At 29.8% G+C, this 24,478-nt stretch overlaps 3 protein-coding genes and 1 long non-coding RNA gene across 4 annotated transcripts in view; 2 read left to right on the forward strand and 2 right to left on the reverse strand.

Moving 5' to 3' along the window:
• Positions 1-7,825, forward strand: part of LOC132940923 (cadherin-99C) — a 62,776-nt gene extending 54,951 nt beyond the window's left edge. The window contains 8 exon segments of the mRNA XM_061008727.1: positions 428-674; positions 1,285-1,436; positions 1,605-1,988; positions 2,109-2,377; positions 2,700-2,936; positions 3,153-3,249; positions 3,323-3,455; positions 4,531-7,825. Of these exon segments, the coding sequence (XP_060864710.1) occupies positions 428-674; positions 1,285-1,436; positions 1,605-1,988; positions 2,109-2,377; positions 2,700-2,936; positions 3,153-3,249; positions 3,323-3,455; positions 4,531-4,811 (1,800 nt within the window). The 3' untranslated portion in view covers positions 4,812-7,825.
• A 92-nt stretch (positions 7,826-7,917) lies between these two features.
• On the reverse strand, positions 7,918-10,469 carry LOC132940698 (G patch domain-containing protein 4). The gene is made up of 4 exons (XM_061008401.1): positions 10,439-10,469; positions 9,445-9,614; positions 8,145-8,230; positions 7,918-8,038 (listed from the first exon to the last, which is right to left on the reverse strand). The coding sequence occupies exons 1-4, from the start codon at positions 10,467-10,469 to the stop codon at positions 7,918-7,920; spliced, it is 408 nt and encodes a 135-aa protein (XP_060864384.1).
• On the reverse strand, positions 10,374-14,866 carry LOC132940922 (cyclin-T1). The gene is given in 3 exon segments (XM_061008726.1): positions 10,374-12,231; positions 12,233-12,995; positions 14,628-14,866. Coding segments are annotated over 2 exon segments (2,049 nt in total). The 5' UTR covers positions 12,983-12,995; positions 14,628-14,866; the 3' UTR covers positions 10,374-10,932.
• Positions 14,867-18,489: 3,623 nt separating this feature from the next.
• LOC132940924 (uncharacterized) lies at positions 18,490-22,238 on the forward strand. The gene is made up of 2 exons (XR_009664111.1): positions 18,490-20,279; positions 20,350-22,238. It is a non-coding gene; the product is annotated as an uncharacterized LOC132940924 (long non-coding RNA).
• The last annotated feature ends 2,240 nt before the right edge of the window (positions 22,239-24,478 follow it).

Here is a 24,478-nt window from a genome sequence, read left to right on the forward strand (position 1 = left end):
CACAATTTTTTTTTTTATAAGCATTTAAAGTTCAAATTTTGACAAAATTTATCAAATTTAAAATTTAATAATTATTTTGTACTTAAAATATTCAACTTTTATAGCTAAGGATTGAAAATTTAAAACAAGGATCCACGTAAATAGGTTATATATAAATTACTTTATTCACAATAATATCATAAAATATACTTGGCAATATCATAGGCTGAATGACAATGATATTATATAATTGAAAACAAATTTAACACCATCTATATTACAGTGACCCACTTGTAACCTACTGTACAGCAGAGTGACATACACTTACCCACCTTTTTATTCTTTGAAACTAAAATTTAAATTATTATACTGTACAACTAAACAAATTAATAAATAATATTCTCTGCATCAACACACACATATTATATAATTATTATTTATTATATAGGTGGATGTAAAAGCTTATGATTTGGGCGAACCTCAGCTCTCTTCAGTGACATCAGTGACAATCTTTGTTCGGCGTGTCACGACTCCAATACCAGAATTGGGAATGGGGTTCTCGGACGATTCGTACTCTGCTCGAGTTTTAGAATCTGCCGTTGTTGGTACTTTAGTTAAAGTTCTGACTGTCGTACACCCAAGACCATCACTACCCCTTCCTCTCGTTTGTACTATAGTTTCCGGAAACTCTGAAGGTAAAGGCATTACAGAGGAATATTTAATATAAACAGCTATTACCAAATTAAATAATAATGTTAACTTTACTATATTATTAACATCTGCAGTGACACAAATATTATGCATTTTCTATTGGTTTTAATACCTGTATACATATAGTCCGTGATATGAAAACTGGCCCCTGACCGTCACAAAAACCTAGCGTCCATTTTGCCTCAGGGGTCCACAATGTAATTCATTTTTTTAATAAAGTTTTTCTGTTGGACAGCCACTAAACGTACTGTGTTAGAGATGCAAAAAAAAATTCAGGTCTACCGTCTACTGGAATGTTTCGAATATACGGTACAGCCGCGCAATTTTCAATAAACATATAGCTGGTTGAGAACCCATGGCAAACGCGCGGGGTAAGCAGTGCTGGTCGCGGTACTCGGGGCCCGGTGGCCAATTTTCATGTCGTGGACTATATTATTTTATTCTTACCCATTTCACATAGTAATAATATTATTATTGTTTAGATAATCACATTTTTTTTAGTAAAAACATAAAAAAATATTTGTGATATATTTGATATGAAAAAAAAACATGCTATAACACCCGATATTAATTTTGTTTTATTGGTGTGCGTAGATGTATTTACAATAAACGTCACAACTGAGAAAAATTGTGAAGTACGTTTAAAGGAAACGAAATTAGATCACGAGCACGCAGAGAGTTATCAACTGAAAATACGTCTCGACACGCTTGCCGGAGTCGTTAACCCGACAAAAAGCACTACTATGGTAAGTAATGTACAATAATTATAATATCAATATACACTATAATTGTATGTTATTATAATAGCGTACTGCTTAGATACCTCCTAATATATACACATACCTATATTAACAGTGTCTGTATATATATGTCAATAAATTATAATACATTAATACTCTAAATACGCTTAATAGTTAAACGTGCAAGTGATCGACATAAATGACAACGTACCTACGTTTATGTATCCGGAAAGCAGCAAACGCTACGCCAAGAACGCATATTACGGAGCAGTATCGGTTGACGAGGAAATAGGCAGTGCGGTGTTGCAGGTGAAAGCGGAGGACTTGGACGGGGGAAAATTGGGTGACGTGAGATACGAGTTGGCCGACGACGACGAACAGAACTCGACTGAAGGTCCTTATTTCACCGTCGACCCGAAGACCGGAATCGTAAAAACCTTAAGGACGTTGACCGATGTGCCTCCGTGGAACTTACCGTTCCGACTTGTGGTCACGGCGCGCGACAACCCGGGGGCCACGAATCCCAGCGACTACAACACGGCTCAAGCGCACGTCGTCGTGAGTGTTAAACAAATAAAATAAATGTTCGAGTTGGCTCGAACCAGCAATATTCCTTATACCTCCCCTATGGGCAGGATTACACAGACCGTGAGTATGACCTATATTTTTCTTTTACAGATAAACGTGATCAAAGACCAACACCGTTTGGTGATGGCCATCGATGGCGCACGTCCGGACATTGTTAAATCGTCCGAAAACAAATTGATAGACGCGTTGGAAAAACTCCTGCAGCTGATCGTGGGCGGCGAGAAAGTGTCGGCCAAGCAGTACAGGCGGAGAGACAACCTGACCGTCGAGACCGATCCTAGCTCGACCGATTTCTGGTTTTACGTCGTAGACCCTGCCAGCGAGACGATTTTGGAACGAAACAACACCAAAGTGGCCAGGTAATTAAATAACGGCATGCATGTCTGCAGCTACCTAGCTACATGGTTAGGATACGTGTGGCCGACGACGGCTTACCTATATATTTGCAAAAACAGCGGGCTATAACGACCCTAGCGAGCTATAAGTTTCGTGTTTCCACAACCGGTTTGAGGTCGTCGATTCAGTCTGCGAGAATATAAAACAGTATCCGCTGTCTGCCGTCTGGCGTATAACGCACGATGACACGCTGATGTGCTATTATTTATATACGCGCGAATAATATTATTAAAAAACCTCGTTATAAATTGACGTTTCGTGTTTGGTTTTCTTCCAATCGCACAGGTCAATACTGAACAAAGATTCCGTCGGAAACATTACGACGACGATCGCCGAGAAACTGTCAATAATCGCGTCGGATATACATTTGCCGCTGCAACAGCAGAACGTCGTCACTCGGACCCACACCGCGGGCGTGACCATCCAATGGACCGTATTCCCGTACACTCTGATCCTCATGGCAGCCCTGATCCTGGTGTTGGGCATCGCCGGCATAATTTACATCTGCGTGTCGTGGTCTAGGTAAGGTCGAACCCCGAGCCGCGGGCGATAATGCGCGATGTATACCTATATAATATTATATTATACCTATTGCACGGCGAGCCGCCGCGTTTTCCTACGATATGCCGACGCGGAAAAACGAGACAGCTCGCCCTGTAGAGTTCACTATAATAATGTTAGGTAATAATAGTATGACGGAGTAATATAATATGTGATATAAACGCGTTCGTTTGCCAGGTACAAGGCGTACAAGGAGAGGATGGCCCGGATGTACGTGACGCAACGGTACGACCCGGTGTTTATCGAGCCGAACATGAAGGAATACGAGGTACAGGTAAGATTTGGTTTAAGACGATGCGTTGGCGACGATCAACTAATATATCCTCAACTGACGTTTTTTTGCTCAGGTGCTCCAAATGAGCGTTCCGATCGACGACAACGACAGCTACAACGACTTGCAACTGGACTTTAGCCGCAAAAATCACACGTTCAGTATGGACAACGTCGGGTACATCACCAAAGAGAACGTCGACAGCATAGGTAATAATAATAAATTATTAACATCACATAACAATATAATATTATGCACAAGTGTACAACAACAACTATTGTGTGATCAGACCTTTCTAACGGGATGTTATGATATATTATCTAACGAGTACACCCGAATCTGTGCCACCGTCTTACAAACGCAAGATAAGGCAAATTTGCGTACACAATTTTGTATGGGGGGTGGGCTTAGTATACAAATACAAGAGAATACAAGATAGTGTTCTCACGCATTTAAGTTTGATAATAGCAATAGGTTAGGTTAGGTTAGGTCAATTCACTCCAATATAAAAAGTTTACAACACAAATTTGGTCCATATTTGGAAGCGTTAGAACGGGGTGGCGTACGCAACAATGTGCAGCAGTGCAGCACCTGTATTTTTTTTCCGAAAGCTGATTGACTGCGGTACCGATTATTAATGTACCAAACCGTCGCCGCCGCCGCTACGCGTAACTACGTAAATAATTTTTCACGAAAACAATGGTTGTCCAATTATAACCGTTTGATTTATCTTAATCGTTATTATAATATGTATACTTGCTCCCGATTCACATGAACCAAATTATAGGGAGGGATATCGGTTTTTGTAGAATTATAGGCACTTGAATGCGTATAAAAAAATATATTTTTGGCTATAATAAATAATAATAGTATAATATAAGACTTTAAAATTGGTCGTGAAAATAACGCAACGAAAAAAAATGAAAATGCTGCTGAATAAAGACGATTTCTTAATATTTTATCTTTATTGCGTAATAATATTACTTGACGAAGTTATTGTAATGCGATTTTTCTCTAATAAAAATGCGAATTGTACAAAAACCAACATAATTTCGTAGAACAATATTTTGTTGTGACTATACTACTATAGGGACGACGAGAAAAAAATACGATAAAAGTAAAGCAAGAATCTAATAGAACGTTTGAAAAAATTATAAAAAAAACTTACGCGAATGATGGTTGACTGAGTGTGATAATAAAACGATATTTTAAATGCGGTGTAAAAAACATGAAAATATCGTTTCATATGCATTTTCTAATACATCGCAATCCCATAATCTGCAGACGGACACAGCCCTGTGAGCTCGGAAGCGGCGACCACGGCCAGGACGTCGAGTATGGGCCGCGGCATGTCGAACGGCGGCACCAGTACGTTCGGCCGGACGAACATGGCGTTCGAACCGTCGGACGACACCGAGTCTGCGGCCGCGGCGGCAGTCATCAGTCCCACCAACGACAATGTGACGTTCCGGGAGAAAAAGGAGTTTGGGCGTCCCGCGATGCACAACGGCAACGGGCTGACGACGTTCAACCGGAAGGACGTGGAGGTCACCACCGAACTGTGATTGACCCCCCCCCCCCTGCTCACCTGTCGCCCACAAACGCGTATTTTATACTATTATTATTATTATTATTACTGTGTACAACTGATATCACATAAAAAATGCGATGTTATTATCGCGTCTAGTCCCCGCGGTCCCAACCCCCACCCACCATACAATTTAAACCCTATCCTCTAAACTGCGGTCACTGTGATAACATCGCTTTTGTACATATTATATAGGTGTATAATATATATTATATTTATGTGTAGATAGACGCTATTGGTATATTTATCCCCCCCCCCACTATAACTATATGCAACGAATATTGTTTAGTTTTTATATAATATGTACGCAATTATTATCCGTTATTAGTGTATGGAACAATTTATTTTATGTTACGTCACGGTGTCGACGCGAAATCACCCCGCTTTGTAAAATGCAAGTACCACCCATATATATATCAGTATTACACCATAATGCTATATTATACAAGGTGATTCTTTAATTGAAAACAATCATTATTTCAAAAACTATATAGGTGGGTACCAACGTTTTTCATATTTTTAAGACGTTCCAAAGCAATAATTTTGGAGACAAAAATACTACCTACCAATATTTTTACATTTTTTTTATCGTTATCGTTTTTTAAGTTTTTTGAACAACAACATAATAATATTCATTTTAATTTCTTGTTCCGAAACAGAATATTTTTGTGTAGATAGTTCGATGCATAACTATTGAATGTTGGACGAATAGCTTATAAATTATAACTTGAAATACTTACAAGTTACAACCTAATAAGCCTATTAAACCTACTCGCCTGGAATTTGATTTTTATAGTACCTATAGAAATATTAAGCTTTGAATAAAAATGTATGTTGTCATTAAAAAATGATAAAAAATTGTTTTTTAACGATTTAAATTTAAAAAAAATAAAACAGCTGCTATCTAGGTAAAATTTTTGAAATAATGAATGTTCTTCAATAAAAGAATCATACAGTATATACCTAATACGCGTTAAGATTGAACATTTTTTTATCAAAAATCGGAACGGCTTTAATAAATTCTTGTAAATTACACCTATATAGGTACATATCCAATCCACGATCCAGTGACCTTTAGTAACCTACGTGCGAATGCGCGATAAACGGTAGTAGTAATATTAATAATAATAAGAGGCTATAATAAATGGTCGGACGTCACTCGTCAGATAGGTCCGGATGCCGATCTCCGAGGCAATTTACCTGTAGTGTAAGACAAAGAGAAGTGATAGATTTTTTATAAATTTAAATGCTTCGAATGTTCGGCTATTATATGCCTATATTTTAACTGTGCCTAACAACAGTATTGTATCATTGTACCTATATTCGTATCGGGCTATACGATTGTCGGGCATTAAACTAAACGTAATTTGTATGAACAATCGTTTTCTGGTCTGATTGGTAATATATTATATAAACATATTTGGTGCAGTGTGGCGCCAGCTCTTATCATATCACCAGTTTCAAATTGTTGTTATTCTAAAACAACAGTGAACCGAAACGTGCATTCTCATCCCACCTATACGTGAAATAGGTGACTAATCGGGAGCGTGATTTAAAGTTCTGTGGACTACAGAACCTATTCGGTTGGTGCACCAATAACAAACTCGTTTACTCGATCCAGAACCTTTTTGGTTTGAAATACGTACCTATCATATTGTACGTAACACACTATATTAATTATAGAAGGTAGTCAGTAAAATTAAATTTCAAACAATTCAAACGCGTCGAGAATTTTTTACGTTGTAGCTAAAATTAGGAGGGGCATTGGAACGTGCAATTTTCAACTCATTATTCATTGTTTTGTTTAATACATAAGCATCTAGGTACTAGGTACCGTGATGTACCTATATTATTATTATTGATACCTATTTTTAATTATCTGCATAGTGTTCTTCTCGTAATCAAATGTTTTGTACTTTTGTAGTTAACCATAATTATTATGTATACAACTATATTATAAACTTACCATATAATATTTTCCCGTCGTTATAACGGTTTGACGACTTGTACAGTTGTACTTATAACTTACCTACGAATACAGCAAAAACGTACGATTTTTATATACTATAATATTATGAAGCGTAACGCGAAATTTTGCAGAAAAAAAATATCATTATAAGACAATTTTTTGAAATTATTGAATATTCTGTACTGAAGTAATTAATGACGACTGTTTAGTTAGTTAAGAGTTTATGATATTTTTGATTTAAGTTTCATTAACCGGGTGCGTTCAGTGTAAAAATCAAAAACTAAAAAGATAATTGTATGTCACTGGTGACTAGCCACTACAAATAAATTTAGTATGATAGTTAAAAATTACGTTGCATAACGTTGTACAGCAAAAAATCCAACTATTACTAATCATTTATAGCGTTTGAATTGTGTATAACGATTACCTACCACCGTGTGTAAATAAATATGATTTACTTATTTAAATTATATTCATCCAGCGATTCTAACGTGATACGCAATTCAAAAAATTCAAATATCATCAGAACCCAAAACTTGGTTTTATCGTGTAAATTATACATAATACATTCTTATTGAGAAGTTAATTTTTAATTTTATATAATATAATATATATATGAACGCAGCCACAATAATTCCAATCAAATTAGTCATAGGCGATTATTACTTTTTTTCAATTAAAAATGTAAAGTTATTAAAATGTATACTGACATGTGTGTAATTTGTATTCTTATTGATTTGCTCATATAAGATATTTCAGTTTGTCTAATATTATTAAAATAGGTAACAAATTGCCATATTTAATTGTTAGGGCAAACGTTGAACGTTTTCCTGAAGCTCAAATTGTGTAATAATTTATTATTAAAATTAAAACCATTTTGTAGTGTAATATAGTAATATAACAATTTGTATAATATTATGTTGTTGTAATAATATTACGTTCTTGATTTATTATATTTTTTTATACGATTATTTCAATTTTGTGTACATTTAGTAAAAATATATGTTTGATATTTATGTGTACGATATTTGTGTAATTATTTTTCTCATCTACAAAATGTATAATCAAATCAATCATTTTTTTTTTATAAAATAGTAAGTACAATTATTACATTTTAGTTTTTATTCTCCGTGCCACTGGTTTCTTCTTTTATTTTATTAGCGGCCAATAATTGTGCATCCTGTTTACGTAATCTAGCCAACTTTCCATCCATATTTAATCCATGCCTAGCGGCTCTAGAACAACAATGTACACTTTAAGTATTAAATTTAACACACGTTTTGCACATAGAACTTATTTACATCATACATAATTTATATAAAATATTTGTCTTAAACTTACTTATGACAAGTAATCCCACCACAAGCTTGGAATAACTGTTCATCTGATAACTCTAAAATTGATTTAACCTCCTCGATTTTAATTTTCTAAACAAAAATAATATATTAATTAAAATATTTTAAATATTATATTAAGCGGCCCAGGGACGGAGGTTTACGCGATCGTTCGACCTCTCAATTATTGAACCAAATTTTTCAGTCAGAAGATAAAAAAAAAAACATATTAAATTAACTAAAATAGTCCACAGTGGAAAAATACGTTTTATTTTAAGCTCAATGCTTCAATGTAATGATTTTTTTCACCGAGTCCACGCTACCACCAACATTTAAGCGTATTTATTGTTTTCTATAATGGCAAAATAAACGTATTTCCTGGGAGCTGGATAGCAAACGGTTGCGGGTTGGCCGTTAGTGGGCGGTAACCGTCATCTCCGGAAAAATTCTATACAAATCTTATAATTAAGCTTCCAATCGAATTTTTTAAATATTTTTTTTTTTGTAAAATGTTTTTTAACGCCTTTTAAACGCGTAAGTTAAAATACGTTATTTTATAATCCATGCATCCATTTGGGAAAAAATAATATTCATATTTCTGTTAATATATTTATTTACCTATTTAAAATAGGTAAGATAAATTAAAATTTAATATTAGTTAAAGAATCATCGTAAACATGAAATAAAAATGTTGTGATCATGTTAAAGAAAAATACATTAGTCTTGGAATAGGAAATAACCCTTTTAAATACGACCCAATTGAATTTCCAACGAAAAACTCAAGTAGGTACATAATAATACTTATTTTGTATAACTTAGAACTAAGAACTTATAAGCAATAGTTATTGTTTTATGATACCAACTTAAAATCAAAAAAATATAGTATGGAATTGTAGAAACAAAACTTCATATTTTGAGCGTAGCGAACGTGTATCCACGACCCCTTACAAATATTATAGAACGCCGGCCCTGAATTTAAGCCCCGTCCAGAGTCCAGACCAAAGAAACATTTGTTAAAAATATGTTTCCAACAAATGTTTCATGGCGTGGAAGGGGCTTTACCGCAATAGACGAAGATCGTATAGCATATTAATAAATAATAATTAATACATTTTAATTACCTTAGCTTTTTTTTTCTTGTTCTTTTTTTTTGGTTTAAAAGTAACATTTCCATCCTGTAAAAGAGAGTATTTTATCAAATCAAATTTAGTATTTAATAATAACTTATACTAAATGTATTGCTTAATATTTTTTATTGGTAACTTTATTTTCTACATTTTAAAGGTTTGTTATATTGAATTGATTACTTTATTTTTGACATCTATCCCGTTGACAGCATCGTTGTAAGTACGAGTCCACCATTTATCACCATACGACTCCGCATTAGCTGTGTCATAACCAACACCAGTTTGGTCAAATTTCAGACTTGCACGGACGGGAGCGGCAATTCCATCTTCTTTTTTGCCTAGACCCTTGCCTAACCATGATATCAATCAGATAAAACAATCATTATTTCAATTAAACGGATAAGCTGTTTGCTTAGGTAATTATAATTTGGTACTTAAATGTGTCAATTTGCTTGTCTGTCAATCGGTTCAACATAAACACCAATAATTTGTAGATCTTCTAGTAATGTCTAGTTTACATGTACTGGTGATGTATGAGATGAACAACAATATTATGATCGGTTAAACGATTGGCATTATGTAAAATGATTTATCATTTTCTGTATAATTTTTTTTTTTTTTAAATTATTTTAATGTGGGGGATATGGTCAGATTTTTTACCAATAACAGATAGCTTTCTTTCAAAGTCCTATGTCCATACTGTATTAATATGGAATAAGTTTTTGAAAACTATATTTATAATTTTATGATGTACTCATGTATTTAACCTTCATAATTTTATTTTATTGGGTCACACATGTTATTAATGAATTTTGTTGTTGTTTTTAGTGTTATATTGTAGAAACACATTTACTCACATTTATGTATGCTATAATATTATGTAATAAGAAATTAAGGATAAGAATATTGACTAAAAAAAAAATACTTTTTAACAACATTTTTTTTTTTACTTATGTACGCAGAAAAATAATTACATAACCAAGTACAAATACAAAATATACAATTTAAAAAAATTTATTTACTAGAATGTTGAAAATTTAGGTCATAGGGAGTTCGGAAAAAAGAAACGTATATATTATGAGCTCTGCAAAATACAATGTTTAATATGTAAATTCCTAAAAACCATTATTTTTTCTCCTATGATTGTTAACTCAGTCGACATTACAATATTTACAATGGTAGTGGTACAAATAAGGTTGACGCATGTTCGCCAATTATCACAAAATCAATATTATAGTTTATAGCTCGACGTGTGAGATGATGATGTTGGCTATTTATAATATTTATGTGTACGAGTATGTACTAGGAGGTCTACTCGTTAAGTGAATAATGTTTGACTTATCATGTATATAAAAATAATAAAAGACCAAACAAAATAAAGGCACTTAAATTGTTAACAACAAAACGAAAACAAAAATCAAGTGTCGGGAAGAGCATTATATTATTATTATATTGCACAACGACACACACCAGAAATCGAAATATTTATCTAAGAGAAAAAGTATTTGCAAAATGTTTTTCTTACTGTTTTTCCAATTTATAAATTCAATTTTATAAAATAAAAAAAACAAATGAAAAATACTTACTCAAACATTCTGTTTTGTTATAAAAACAAAAAATAATAATGTATGATATATAGTTTCGATTCCAGTTTACAAACAATAAATACTAACTCTGACTAAAACCTAATCCAGAATCAGAATCTCTTCGTTCTTTACGATTTCTCTTCGGAGTGGTTTCATTTGGACTATGATCCCTTTTTAATCCTCTGTCGTCTTTACTGATTTTAATACGTAAACTACTTCCAGAACCTGGACCACTACCTCCGATTCGTTCTTTGGCAATTTTCAACTTAATGCCTCTAGGTGGAGAATGTGGTGTAGTTATAACTACAGGTGGTATTTGCTTAATTTTTTCTTTTGGTATTGTAATTCTAATAGGTTCCGGTTCTTTGTGTTTATCTTTATGCTTGTGATGTCTATGTTCTCCGTCCTTGTGTTTTTTATCTTTTTTATGTTTCTTTTTCTCACGTTTTTCTTCTTTATGTTTTTTCTTTTTCTTTTTATGTGTATTTGAATTACAAGTTTCTCCATCTATTTCAATAGTACCAGTTGGACCAACAGGATTCAACATTAACTCTGGATCAAATTTAGGTACATCCAGTATTAGAGGACTCATTGGCTCAGATTTAATATAAGTTTCTAGTAATGTTTCAGATTTAGCATAACTTTCTATTCCTGGTTCAGATTTATTGTAACTTTCATCTATTGGTTCAGATTTAATAACAATATTATTTTCTGCTGGTTCAGATTTAATTATAAAAGGTTTAACATCTTGTGGTTCGTCTTCAGGTACTGGACTAAATATTGATGGCTTTTTAACTTTGGGTGGAGATTCTCGAGGAGATTTGATCACAGATAAAATATTTAAATCATTAAGCTTGGTCATTTCTTTGAGCACACTTGTTATTACTTCAGAATGGTTATCTCGGCCAACAGAGAACTGATTTCGAATAGGTTCAGGTTTGACTACCATTTCTTGTTTATTAGCAACATCCTGTTTAATAACATGTTCTGGAGGTTTAGGTAGTGATTTAGGTCTTTGTGGGAGAATTTCGTTTTTAATATTATTATTTAAAGTTGTTGGTATTTCAACTTTAGGTTTTACTGGTGCTAGTGGTTTACTTGGAACAACTGGCGTGGGTTGCTCTTTAGAAGGAATAGGTCTAGTAACAGGTACTACAAATTTGTGATCAACCGGAACACCATTAATTTTGGTTGGAGGTTGGAAGACTACAGGATTAGGAAATTTGGACGGCGTAGGCCTGGTGTTTATCATTCGAGAATGACCCTGGTGTTTGTAATTAGAAGGCAAAGGAGGGGTTGGTGATTGCATTTGTTGAGAAGAACAATAATTTGCTAATGCTCCATTTTTGTCCATTGAATTAGTGGCCACCAATCGTTTTTTTTAGACGTGATGGGCATTTATCAAATATTGTTAAAAATTCTGTGGTTAATTGTTCTAGTAGTTCAGTTGTTACACTTTGATCTACATACCAAAACCATGGTTTTCCCTCCATACTATCTTTTAACTCCCATTTTGACCATTTGCAAGCTAAATGTATACAAAAGCAAGCGACAATGGTTGGTTTGTATTGGACACACATGGTGGTTAAATGTAGACTATTGGATGCCATGAAATATGCTGTCTGGGCAAGATCTTTGCTGGCTCTTACCAAATGACAACATCTTACTATATGAGTATGAGGGTGATCGATGGCTGTTTCAAAACCTAAGGTTTTTAACAATGTTTCTTCATTTTTTAACAAGTCTTGTACTTGTTCTAAATAAACTTCAGATTTATTATCAATGTGATGAAAATTATGACCATGTTGTTTATTCAGACAAATTATGGAAACCTTGAGAACATGTTCTAATTTTCGAGGTTGTTCTTCATTCTTAGCAGCAAGAAAAAGACATGCAGTAGCTATTGCATTGCGATGAAATAACGTAAAGGGGTGGTACATGTAGAAACGGTGCATATACACAATGGCAGTGTTTATACACAGTTGGGTGGTGTGCAACCTTTGGCCCATTTCTTGAATGAGGTTGGCAGCAATCTGTCGGTATGACAGCTCTTTATCAGCATCGATGCCAAATCGTTTGCTGGGTGTATTCTCCAGCTGCTCTTTTGAGAAGTACCAACGATCCTCATGCATGGCGCTCACCACCCTAAACACAATTAGTCTATATGTTAGTCCAAATGATACATAACGAAAGATAAATGCAATTAAATAATGCATAATATTTACTACCCATTGTGATTCCTATTGGCTATTAGTACATGAAGATTACAAAATAAACAATAACCATGTTTATATTTTTATTTATTTATTCCTCAACTGAATGCATGAAAAATCAAGAAAGATATTATTTATACAACAAATTTGAAAACATAGGTAATACAATAAATATAATATAAATTAAAAATAGAGTTACAACTATAAACTAACGAGTAATTTTAGAGGATACTACACCGATAGTAATAAATATTTCTTATTAAGCATAAACAAATAGTAGTTAGTTTAACCTAATGATTAGCCTTTAAACATAAGGATGTCTGTAAGAAATGGAATTAACAAATTACCTTGTTTTGTTTCTAGATATAATCTAAAAATAATTAAAAATTAACATTTATGTACCAATTATGTATTCTAAATCTATAGTACATAATGTTTATTTACAATAAAAATAAATAAAGAGAATTAAAAATATAAATATGATTGGATAATTATTTAAAATTCCAAAATGCAGTGCTTCTATTATATAATTATTTATATATTAAACAGTGTTTAGCAGTGATATGAATTAAAAATCTTTTAATAATTTATAATATATTTCATTTTTAAAATGAATACACCTAACAACCACATTCTACAATTATTAATGAACACATGTGTTCATATTACCCTTATCATACTTTTAAGATCTACTCATCTAAACATGATTTAAATGAAATACATAAGTAAATCAAATGAAAGAGGTACTAAATTTACCTATATATTAAAATAGTACAAAATAAATAGTCAATTATTCAATGTAATATTAATATATTATCGGTTAAATACTTTTGAGACTATATTAGCAAAAACGATTTGTTTGAATGGCTGGATTAGTTTCAACACAAAAAATTATTACATATACTTTTTATAGTTGCTTTATCAGATTATATAATGTACATACCGCAACCATTATTATCTTGGGGCATGGGAAAAGCGAATTTATAATATTAACAATAAATATTCACCATATAGTTGTAAATTAACCTCACAACACACTACTGTTAATGATCAATAAGAGAATCCAAAATGATATCCATGGGTGTCTTAAGATACAGCCCAGTTGTTTAAAAAAAAAATCCTAGTGTTATTATTCTGACGGAGGATAAATGGTAGAAAACTAACTTTTATTACTTAGGGAATTGTATATGTTTAATAATACTTATGAAGACTAAATTACCACATATCGACAACCGATTCAAATAACTGACTTATATGTTGACAACTAATAATTGATTACCAGCACAAATTATTTCAACAGTAATTATTTGACACAGATATATGACAAACATTGACCAAGTGTATTGATATCAATTTACAATACCTAATCCAGCAAAAGCACTGAGATTCGAACCGACAGACAGATTGCAAGCAAGTGAACAAGCACAACGTTAACACAAGACATAGTATCAGGTCCTAAATGTTTTGTAAAAACATAAAGGTCAAGAAATGGTTACAGACAACCGGATAAAAACAATTTCTTTAGAACTGCATGTGTTTTTGAAAAAATAATTATTTTGTTTACCTTGAGTCCAGCCGTATTTACGTAAAATAGTTTCGCCAAAGCTCATGGTCTTGGCGGCGTGTAAATACGACAATCACCTATGATTATATGAGAACATTATTGTAGTGAGAACATATCCCTATATTCAGACAGTGACAAAATTTACTTGAAGTTTTAAAAATTGAAATTATAAAAATTATTGGTGAAAACCTACTTGCTTAACACAAATTACAAACGCAACATCATAGACCCAACCTAGAAAAACAAGTTACGAAAACGGATCCATGGATGATAAACACAAATACAATATTTTTTATCTCAAAAATTACAATTGTATTTCAAATATTTCAATACATTTTGCAACATTCTTCACGAAAATACGAACAGTAACAATGTGATATAGAACTGGATTAATGGCCAATTTAATTGATATAAATTATAAATCGAAGGCTTTAGTAATTAAATTGAAATTAAAATACCATTACACAATAAATTTATTAGGAGCTATGAAAATAATCAGACAGACGTGAACACTGTAGACCACGATGACGACAATACAATATAATAATATAACAGCATTGACGATAACAACAGTCACAAATGTTCAAGCGTACGGTAAGGATGTTCGTACGTATGCGGTTTTGAAATAAAAAAAAAATGTAAAATACCTCTATTCGACAAGTGCGTAATATATACCTAACGCAAAATAATCGGAGTACATTACCGGGTTTACAGGTAAACTGTTCAATTGTTCAATATTAATTATAAAACTAAAAATTAGATTTTTTCCAGCATTTGTTCTTATACATTACACAGTAGTCAGTACTAATACACATAATAATATAGTAGACATGGAAATATTTTTAAACCTTTGCATATAATAATATGTAGTCAATACAACTACAATTTTACAATTTGATAGCAATTAATCTATTTATTGATATTATAACCTAGCCTGAGTTATTCATTAAGAATTTAACTATACCAAATAAATAAACAAACAATGATATATTTTTTTTATTGTTTAGACACCTACCTATCTACCTTATACATTATAATATATTTGTAGTTTAACTGTTAAATGTTATAATAAGTCATTAGGTACCTTTTAATTATTGGAATATACATTTCCAATTTCTAAAATCTTTTCTATTCAAATATTATTATTATTTTAATACTTCTATTATAAAGTTGAAATAGTTCAAACTAAAATCAATTTTCTAAATTTGTAATGGTGAATATAATTAAAATACTACATTAACTACCTAATGTTTTATGTTATATTTAATACAAAAGCTTAGAAAATTATATCCAAACATCTAAATGTTTTGCATAAATAAAATTAGCTATAACATTCACCCAGTCATCCATAGTTTAATATTTCTATCAAACTAATTATTTAAATAAAACTAGTTGCTGCTATATATATTTTTCATTGGAGAATAAATTATAGTAATTTTACCATACAAGAATTGAATCAAATTAAAAAAGTTAATTAACTAAACATTAAATCAATTTTAAAAATTTTAAATAACAGTTAAAACTATTAATTTATAATTTAAAAATATAGTTATGTACCTATGCTATGTTATATACAGTTGGGTACCCAGGATTATTATGGGAGGGGGGGGGGGGGGGGGTTAAGTATAAAATCTATTAAACCAAGTTTTTTAAAAATTTTTGGATGTAAATAATACATTTATAAGTGGAAAAAAATGTAATGATGAAGGATGTTCCAACACCCAAACCCCCTGGATATAATGTTAGGTATACTTATGTTGTGCTGTTGCTTATTTGTATAACATTTGTTTGAATATATTATTATAACTTGGATGGATAGTTAGTTTAGTTAGTAATATATTAATATAAATTTCACATAGATGATTATTAATTCAAAATTTAAAAATCTCAGAACCTTAAGTGAAACTATCCCAGATAATAAAAAAATAATATTTACTATAGCTCCATACCTAAATGTTAAATCAATAAATGTATACTTTTACTCTGTAATTGTACCTGTTTATTCTTTTTTAATAAAAAAGAGATATGTTCTTGCTATAGATACATTAATACATTTCGTTCACCTTAAATCATCTCAAGTAGCTATCAATGTATAAACATATTTAAAATATACTGAATAATTTTAATAGTAAACTACTTAAATACCAAGTTAAACAATGTAAATTAAAAGTTAGTAAAATGTACAATATTTAAATAGGTATATTAATAAACTTTATACTATAGTATAGTATTATTATATTCATGTTTGTTGTGTAGTAAAAATAAAAAGTTTTAGTTGTCACCTCTTGAGTTATAATAGTTAATAAATTGGCGTAAAATATAACCAACCAAAAAAAATTATAATATATACCTATAAAAAAATGTAACAGGTAAGGTTTTTATCATAAAAATAGTGTAGCTCTATTAACTTATTAAAATGTTATTAATAATATATACATGTAGGTGGTACTTATTATTTTTAGGTAGCATAAATTATTATGAATAACTATTATAATATTATTAATTATCTTTCCAAAAAAGTAGGCACTTCTGAAGGAACGTGGTTGGTTTTTGGACCAAAATAATATAAACCAACAAAAAAAATTACATTCAATCCTAATAATATTAATTTAATTTTAAATTTATCTTTTTTAAAATTATATTCCTAAGTTATACTATATTGCTGATATATTCACCTGACACAAATAAAAAATAAAAATATTTATCATTTTAATAAAATACACACTAAAAACAAAGAAGAGAATCTAGTAAGTACCTACCTAGTTATTTATTAATTTATTTATTTTGAAAATGTAAATTTCTAAATTTATAGGTACATTTGAACATAATTTTATTTTTAAGTAAAAAATAACTATTATAGTTAAATTAATTTAATTTATATTAAACAGCTTTTTAAACAATTATCACATGTTATTATTAATAGGTATTGAAGTACCAACCAATAAAAAAATCATTAATAAAAAGCAAATTAATATTTAAGATGATCCATTCAAGTTAAGTGTCTATACTAATACTGTCATTAAATTGAAACATTAAAAAAAAAATTGTTAAGTTTTTTTTTTGATATGTTGTTTTTCAATTACATCAAATATTAAATCAATTATTAAATAATAATAATTCAAACTGTATGATTATTTATTACTCATTCAATTAATTTTGATTTTAGTTTAATTGTTCATTATTCAAGATAACTGAAAAAAACCGTTAAAATATAATACCCTAGTTTGTTAAAAAGTCCCTATTCAATCCAATGTAATCTAGCCAAATAATTGAGTGCTCCCTAATTTAGCTAGCACACAGTATAATATCTAATCCATTAAAATTAAAAATAAATATTATACATCAAAGTAAAATAATTTAAAAAATGTTAGTGTTTTGTAAAATATTTCACTCTTATGTTATAGGCTGATTATTAATAAAAATTTTGCATTATTCTCGTGAGTTATCATTTATTTAAGTCACATTGATGTTAATATTTATTTACAGGTATTTAAGAAAAATAAAGCATTGTATATCTAGAAAATGTATTTAAACTTAAAATAATGAAATTTATAAACTCATATCCAGTAATTGTATAAAGAATAATGATCAAATAATAATTAAAAGTGAGATAATAAAACCATTGATGACCATGATAACCAATATGAATATAATAACAATATAGGTAACTTTATACAATTAAAATATTTTTCTATAACTGGAATATATTTATAATATAATGTAGTAATGTAAACTTAATTTTGAATTATAATTGTATGAAATAATAATGAAGTTAAATAAGTAACTTAACTAAAATTTTTTTAACAAGATATCTTTAGGTATTTTGTTTTACTGAAAATAAATTGATATGGAGGTACTTTTAAAATTATATAAAATAATATGATATTGAAGGTATCAAGGTTATAAAAATTATTTAAATTTGTTGTCAAATGATAAAATACATAGATTTTTGTTTACTTGATATATTACAATTTGTTTCTGATTGGTCTTATCCATCTCTTGAGAATATCAGCATACTTTTTAGAATTCTTTCTAATACACATGACAGACAAAATACATTTTTAATGATTTATTAGTCATCTTGAGAATAAAATCACCAATTACAAAAACCATAGATAGGTTGGGTATAAATATATTTGAAGATTTAAAGTATTAATTTTGTATTTCATTTGTTATTGAGTTACCTATATTCAAATTGAAAAAACCACGTTTTTTTTACATTTAAATGAGTAGTTAAATTGTAGACAATGTTATTAAATATTATTTTTGTAATATTTAGATAAAATGATGTGTTAAATTATCAAAAGTATTATTGTCTATAGTTTTTGGAATAGAAGATTTTAGTATTACATAAAAACTATATAAACAATCTTGTGTGAATGAATTTTGACTCTATTATGAGTTGCGGGTGGGTCTAACGCAAATAGTGCGCTGATGATTTAATTTATTATAAAAGGTATTTGAAAGAGCTTATTAATTAAGTTATATATTAATGATTTAAGTCTATTAGTGTATACAGATATAGAATTGTTTACTTTAAAACAGAATTTTATACTTAGGTATGTCGGGGGAGTTATAAAATGTTTTGTAAATTTAACCATCATACTCTGGGTTAGAAAACATTATTTGGTCTAAAGGAATTTGTTTAGGAAATTAAATTTTTGTTATTTAAGTTTGGTCTATTATAGGTAGTAAGTTCTAAGATTAGCAAAATACTACAATATAATCTAATTTCTATATTAATATGAACAGTAACGGGCTCAGAAATTGTAGATGGGGAGTGTATGATTGAAGCTGCCATAATTGATATATAACAGATATTAATAATAATATTTGTGGAAAATATAAAAATATATTAAAAGGAAGTTACACCGACACTTATTGTCTCTGTCTTACAAGTGTACAACATAGTAAATTGTATGCTCAGCAAAACACTTTTAGCTCCGTTAGTTAAACAATTTGAGCAAATGACCTCTTATAAAATTTAAAGGTAAGATTATTATCTAGGCAATCTTATGGGCTTTTTATTATAATTTAATTTTAAAGCGACTTGTAAATCTTAAAATACTCATAACTCACTTTAAAATTAAAATATAATAAAAATGAGATTAGATTGCCTAGGTACTTTTAAATTGTGTAACAAATCAATTCACTCTAATTTTAACTGACAGAGCTACATGTGTTCTGTTGAGCGTACAATTTGCTATGTTACGCACTTGTAAGACAGAGACAACGAGTCCTCTTAATGGTAAATAATTACAAACATATCTTTTTTTATTTATTATTTTTTAAAAGCTTTTATCATTTGTACATATAATAGATTTGTATGATATTGAAACACATTTTAAGCTAGGAAAACATCATCTATAAAGTTTCAAAAAAAGGATGCAAATGTCATTAACATTTGGGTCCAACTAATTACATACTTATTAATTCCTCTAACACACAATTAATGAAAAAAGAGGTTTGATGTTGCAATGTAAATAACTACAGCTGCTTGACTTAACTTGGCTTGCTTATTTGGGAAAATAAGTGATATATTCAGTAAACATTGTGTTGTTTTCGACAACTAGTGACATGGTTAAGTCAGCTTTTATGAAAATTAGTATTTGTAGCTGTAGTAATGTGGAAATATGGAAAAAAGCTTTAGAGGTACCTCAGTACCATAGTCATACAAATATTACTTAAATTAAAGTGAAATAATTTCTTTATTCACATCTAGGTATTCCACAACCACTCTACTTGTGGTTATTATCATGTAACTTCTGTTGTTAAATAAACACAATTCATTTTTCAAAAAACCAACCAAAAATAAATCAATGAAGATAGGTTTGTACTTATATACTTAATAATAATAATAATGGGTGTTTTACTGTTTTAAATTATTAGGTAAATTAACATAGTATAAACTATTGTTTCAATAGGATAGCTACAATTTAAAATATAGGAAAATTGAAAGAAACATGTACCAATGAATTGAATGTATCATATTTGTATATCGATGTCTAGAAATGTCCAGGTTTGCTACAAAATGAATGTAAATGGTTTGTAAGATTTATACAGGTACTTAATAATATAATTATTTAATTTTACATTATCCAGAGGAATTGTTTAATGATATTAACATTTTTGTGTAATTTTAAGAATATATAGAGTGAAAGGAGATGGTTTTTTCAATTTTATTTTATATAACAATATTGCATTAATATATTTCAGTACCTATTTAAAGTTAATATTATAATCACTAGCACCTCCAGGTAAATGCATGAGCCAAGAATACAATTTTGTTTTGTTAAAACGGGATCTATGAACAGTAAAAATTAATATCCCCTCCCCCTTTAATAAAAAAACTAAGTACGTCACTGAATATGAATAATCCAGGATTTTAATGTTATGACACATTATTGTTGATAATACTAAAATAGATTAGTTAACTTGTTAATTATATAAATATGTGTATACTATTTTATAGGCTACAAATGTCTTGTTTATTCACGGGTAATTTAAAGAGATCAGATTTTGTCCCAGACTCAAAATTATTTATTACACTTAATAATACATTGCCTTCACTTAAGGCCCGTATTACAATAGTTCAACTAAGATGTTTAAAATTCAGCTGGTAAAATTAGTGGGTTAAGCGTAACCGAGGATTAAACTATGATTGTTAACAAGCCCTTAGTAAGATATATTATTATAGTAATAATTAGTAAATAAAATCGAAATGGTAAAATATTAATTTTAATTGGCTGTATACTCCAATTTTATATACACTTTTGGCAATTTAACCATTTGATAAAAAAGTAGATTCTTTCCTAAAGTAATCAATACTTCCACCTCATATGTCAGCTTATTTTTCACACCACAAATAGGTAATTGTAAATGCATGCTCACCCAAATTTATAAAAAGTGTTCATTTTAAAATATGGATTTATTAAGTTTATTTGAATAGTTAAAAAATTGAGATATTATATTCTATGAATTGACATAAATATTTTAATAGCATACTAAACTTTAAGAAGATGACAGCATAATATAAGTTGTACCTATTATCTCGCTCTAAACTTCTCATTTTGTACCCAAAATATTCAAAAACGAGACAAAAATGACCAATTACATGATTTGGAACAGTTATATTTTGTATTATGTTATAATATTTGAAAGTTTACTACATTTTAATAGTTAAGCCCCAAAAACAAATAGTATCAATTTTAAACAAAAAAAGGTGGGTAAGTGGATGTTGCTCTGCTGTTCAGTAGGTTACAAGTGGGTCACTGTAATGTATGGTGTTAAATTTGAATTTGATGATATAATATCATTGTATAAGAAAAACGATTTTGAGCGAAAACGGTCAGTCGGCCTATGATATTACTAAGTACATTTGATGATATTATTGTGAATAAAGTAATTTATATAATATTTTCCTATTTACGTGGAACCTTGTTTTAAATTTTAACTTTAAATGATTATAAAAAAAATTGTGCTTATGTATTTTTAATATTTTTCAACTATAGAACGATGTATCAGGAGTCTTATATTAAATTTTCACGCTTTTTACCCAACAATTAAAATTTTATTGATACTTATAGAAAAAAAAACTATAAAAATTTAAAACTGACAATGTCCGTTAACATCTCAAAAAGAGTCAAATTATTTACAAAATTTTATCCTGTATAGAAAATGCTATTATAAACATTCGGTGAAATTTTCAAATATCTACAGTCATACGTTTTTTAATTACTACAAAATAAGAAAATCGTTACATGAGATATCGAGTAAATATCAAATGTTGTAAAAATATGAATTTCAAACGCTCATAAAAATTTAATTTGATTTTCTTGTAGACTTTTTTTTGATAAAGGTAGACAAGGATAGGAAGACTAACCTAACCTAAACTAAGGATTTTTAATATTTTTCAAATGTCCTTGTAACAATATAGTAGGAGCCTTGTATGAAATTGTCAAGCTTTTTTATCCAACAAATAAAGTTTTATTTACATTCATAGAAAAAAAAACTAATAAAATTGGAAACAGAAAATGTTCCTTAACAGTTCAAAACAAATCAAAATATATTGAAAATTTTATCATGTATAGAAAATGCAAATATAAACGACCAGTGAAAATGTCATGTATATATGTTCATTTGTTTTAGAGTTACACCAAAAACCAAAGTCGATTTTGCATTAAAAAAATCCGTTTATTGGAAATTTTGACCTCCATAAAGTACCAACTAGATTCACTTTCCCATCGAACAAGATACTGAAGTTGAAAATCGAAGCAATATTTCTACTACTAATTGTGTACACAGACACAAAAATGATATGATGATCATTATAATGTAATTTTTTTAATATTTAATTTGGATATGTTCACTTAGCCCCTAGATTACTCTCGCAGAATCTTAAGCCTTAGAGTACCATGGTTTGAGAACTGTCTGTCTATACTCTGTTCAAAATGAGATCAATACCGGGCGGTAACCAGTTCGCATTCTACAACTGTCCGATGCGATCTCTACTACGGTGTACGTAAAGTTGAGTCGTGTGGTGAAGCCAAGCTCATGCGCACAACAAGGTTGTCTGGTACTTAGTGGCATCATTTGGGATGGGGCAACTGGGGAATTTGACCCAGTCTAGTATTTACATCAACCTTAAGTCGGCACATTTAACACCCTTCCCACCTTAACCACTATGGCACTATGCTACGAGAATCTGATTGAAAAAAAATCGGAAAAGAAGTGAAACGTTGCCCTAGTCTAATAAAAACTGAAATGACGCCACTGCTGGTACCGATCTTATTTTGAACTGAGTATACAAAATGAAAATTGTGAAGAACAGTTCTAAATACAGACGACAAATGCTATCCAGACATTCTTTTCATATAGATAAATAATTATTTAATTTTATATTTTAAAATAATCATTTGCATCTTTAGTAGGCCAAAGAATTACAAGCACCATTATTGTCAGGGAGCACATCACCCTCTAGTTTTTAAGTATCAACATTTAAAATACTTATTTATAGTAAAATATAATTGTTTTCCTCTCCTACCCTTTATCCATGCTATAAGTGATTTATCATCAAGATATAGTCAAAACAAATATCATTTGAATATTCATCATGTGTTATAATAGTTAAAAAAAACTATCTTAAAGTATAAATTTAAAATCTGTTTATAACATATTTTTTTGTTATGTATCGCTTATTTTTCATTAGCTGAAAACCAGTTATAAAAAATAAAACGTTTGTAGCAAATGTAAATGTATTTTATTTATCAATTAAATCAACATAAAAATTGTACTTTCAAAAATAAAATAATTTTGATTTTATATAATTTGCCATTATATGTACTTAAATCTAAGTATTGATTAAATAAAATACTAGATTGTAAAAAATAATATGAATTACTGTACCTACATATTATAAATTATGATTCTAAGAAAAATTAATATATTGGATTTACAGTATTGTTATTTTTTAGTATCATCCTGCATCATCTGTATGTTTTCAATAATAGATAGTGTCTACATAGTGTGTATAATATATAGTAATTTATTTTTAATAACATGTTCAACCTAAATCACAAACCCCCAGATAACAGCAAAATAATTTGTATTTACTAATATTTGTTGTTTGACTACAACTTAATTTAGTCAGTAGAAGGTTAGGTTATGTTAACCACAACATTCACATAATATTATTATAATCCCAACCACTTACATCATATTGTAAACAATCAAATGTATATTAAATATGATCTCTGCTACCTCATTGCACATCAGTCAGATATTAACACTCTCAGTGGATTTTGGGTGTTTGCCCCCTCCCCCTCCACTATTTCATAATCCAGGCATCCAGG

Source organism: Metopolophium dirhodum, chromosome 3 (assembly GCF_019925205.1).
Source record: "Metopolophium dirhodum isolate CAU chromosome 3, ASM1992520v1, whole genome shotgun sequence".
Lineage (NCBI taxonomy): Eukaryota > Metazoa > Arthropoda > Insecta > Hemiptera > Aphididae > Metopolophium > Metopolophium dirhodum.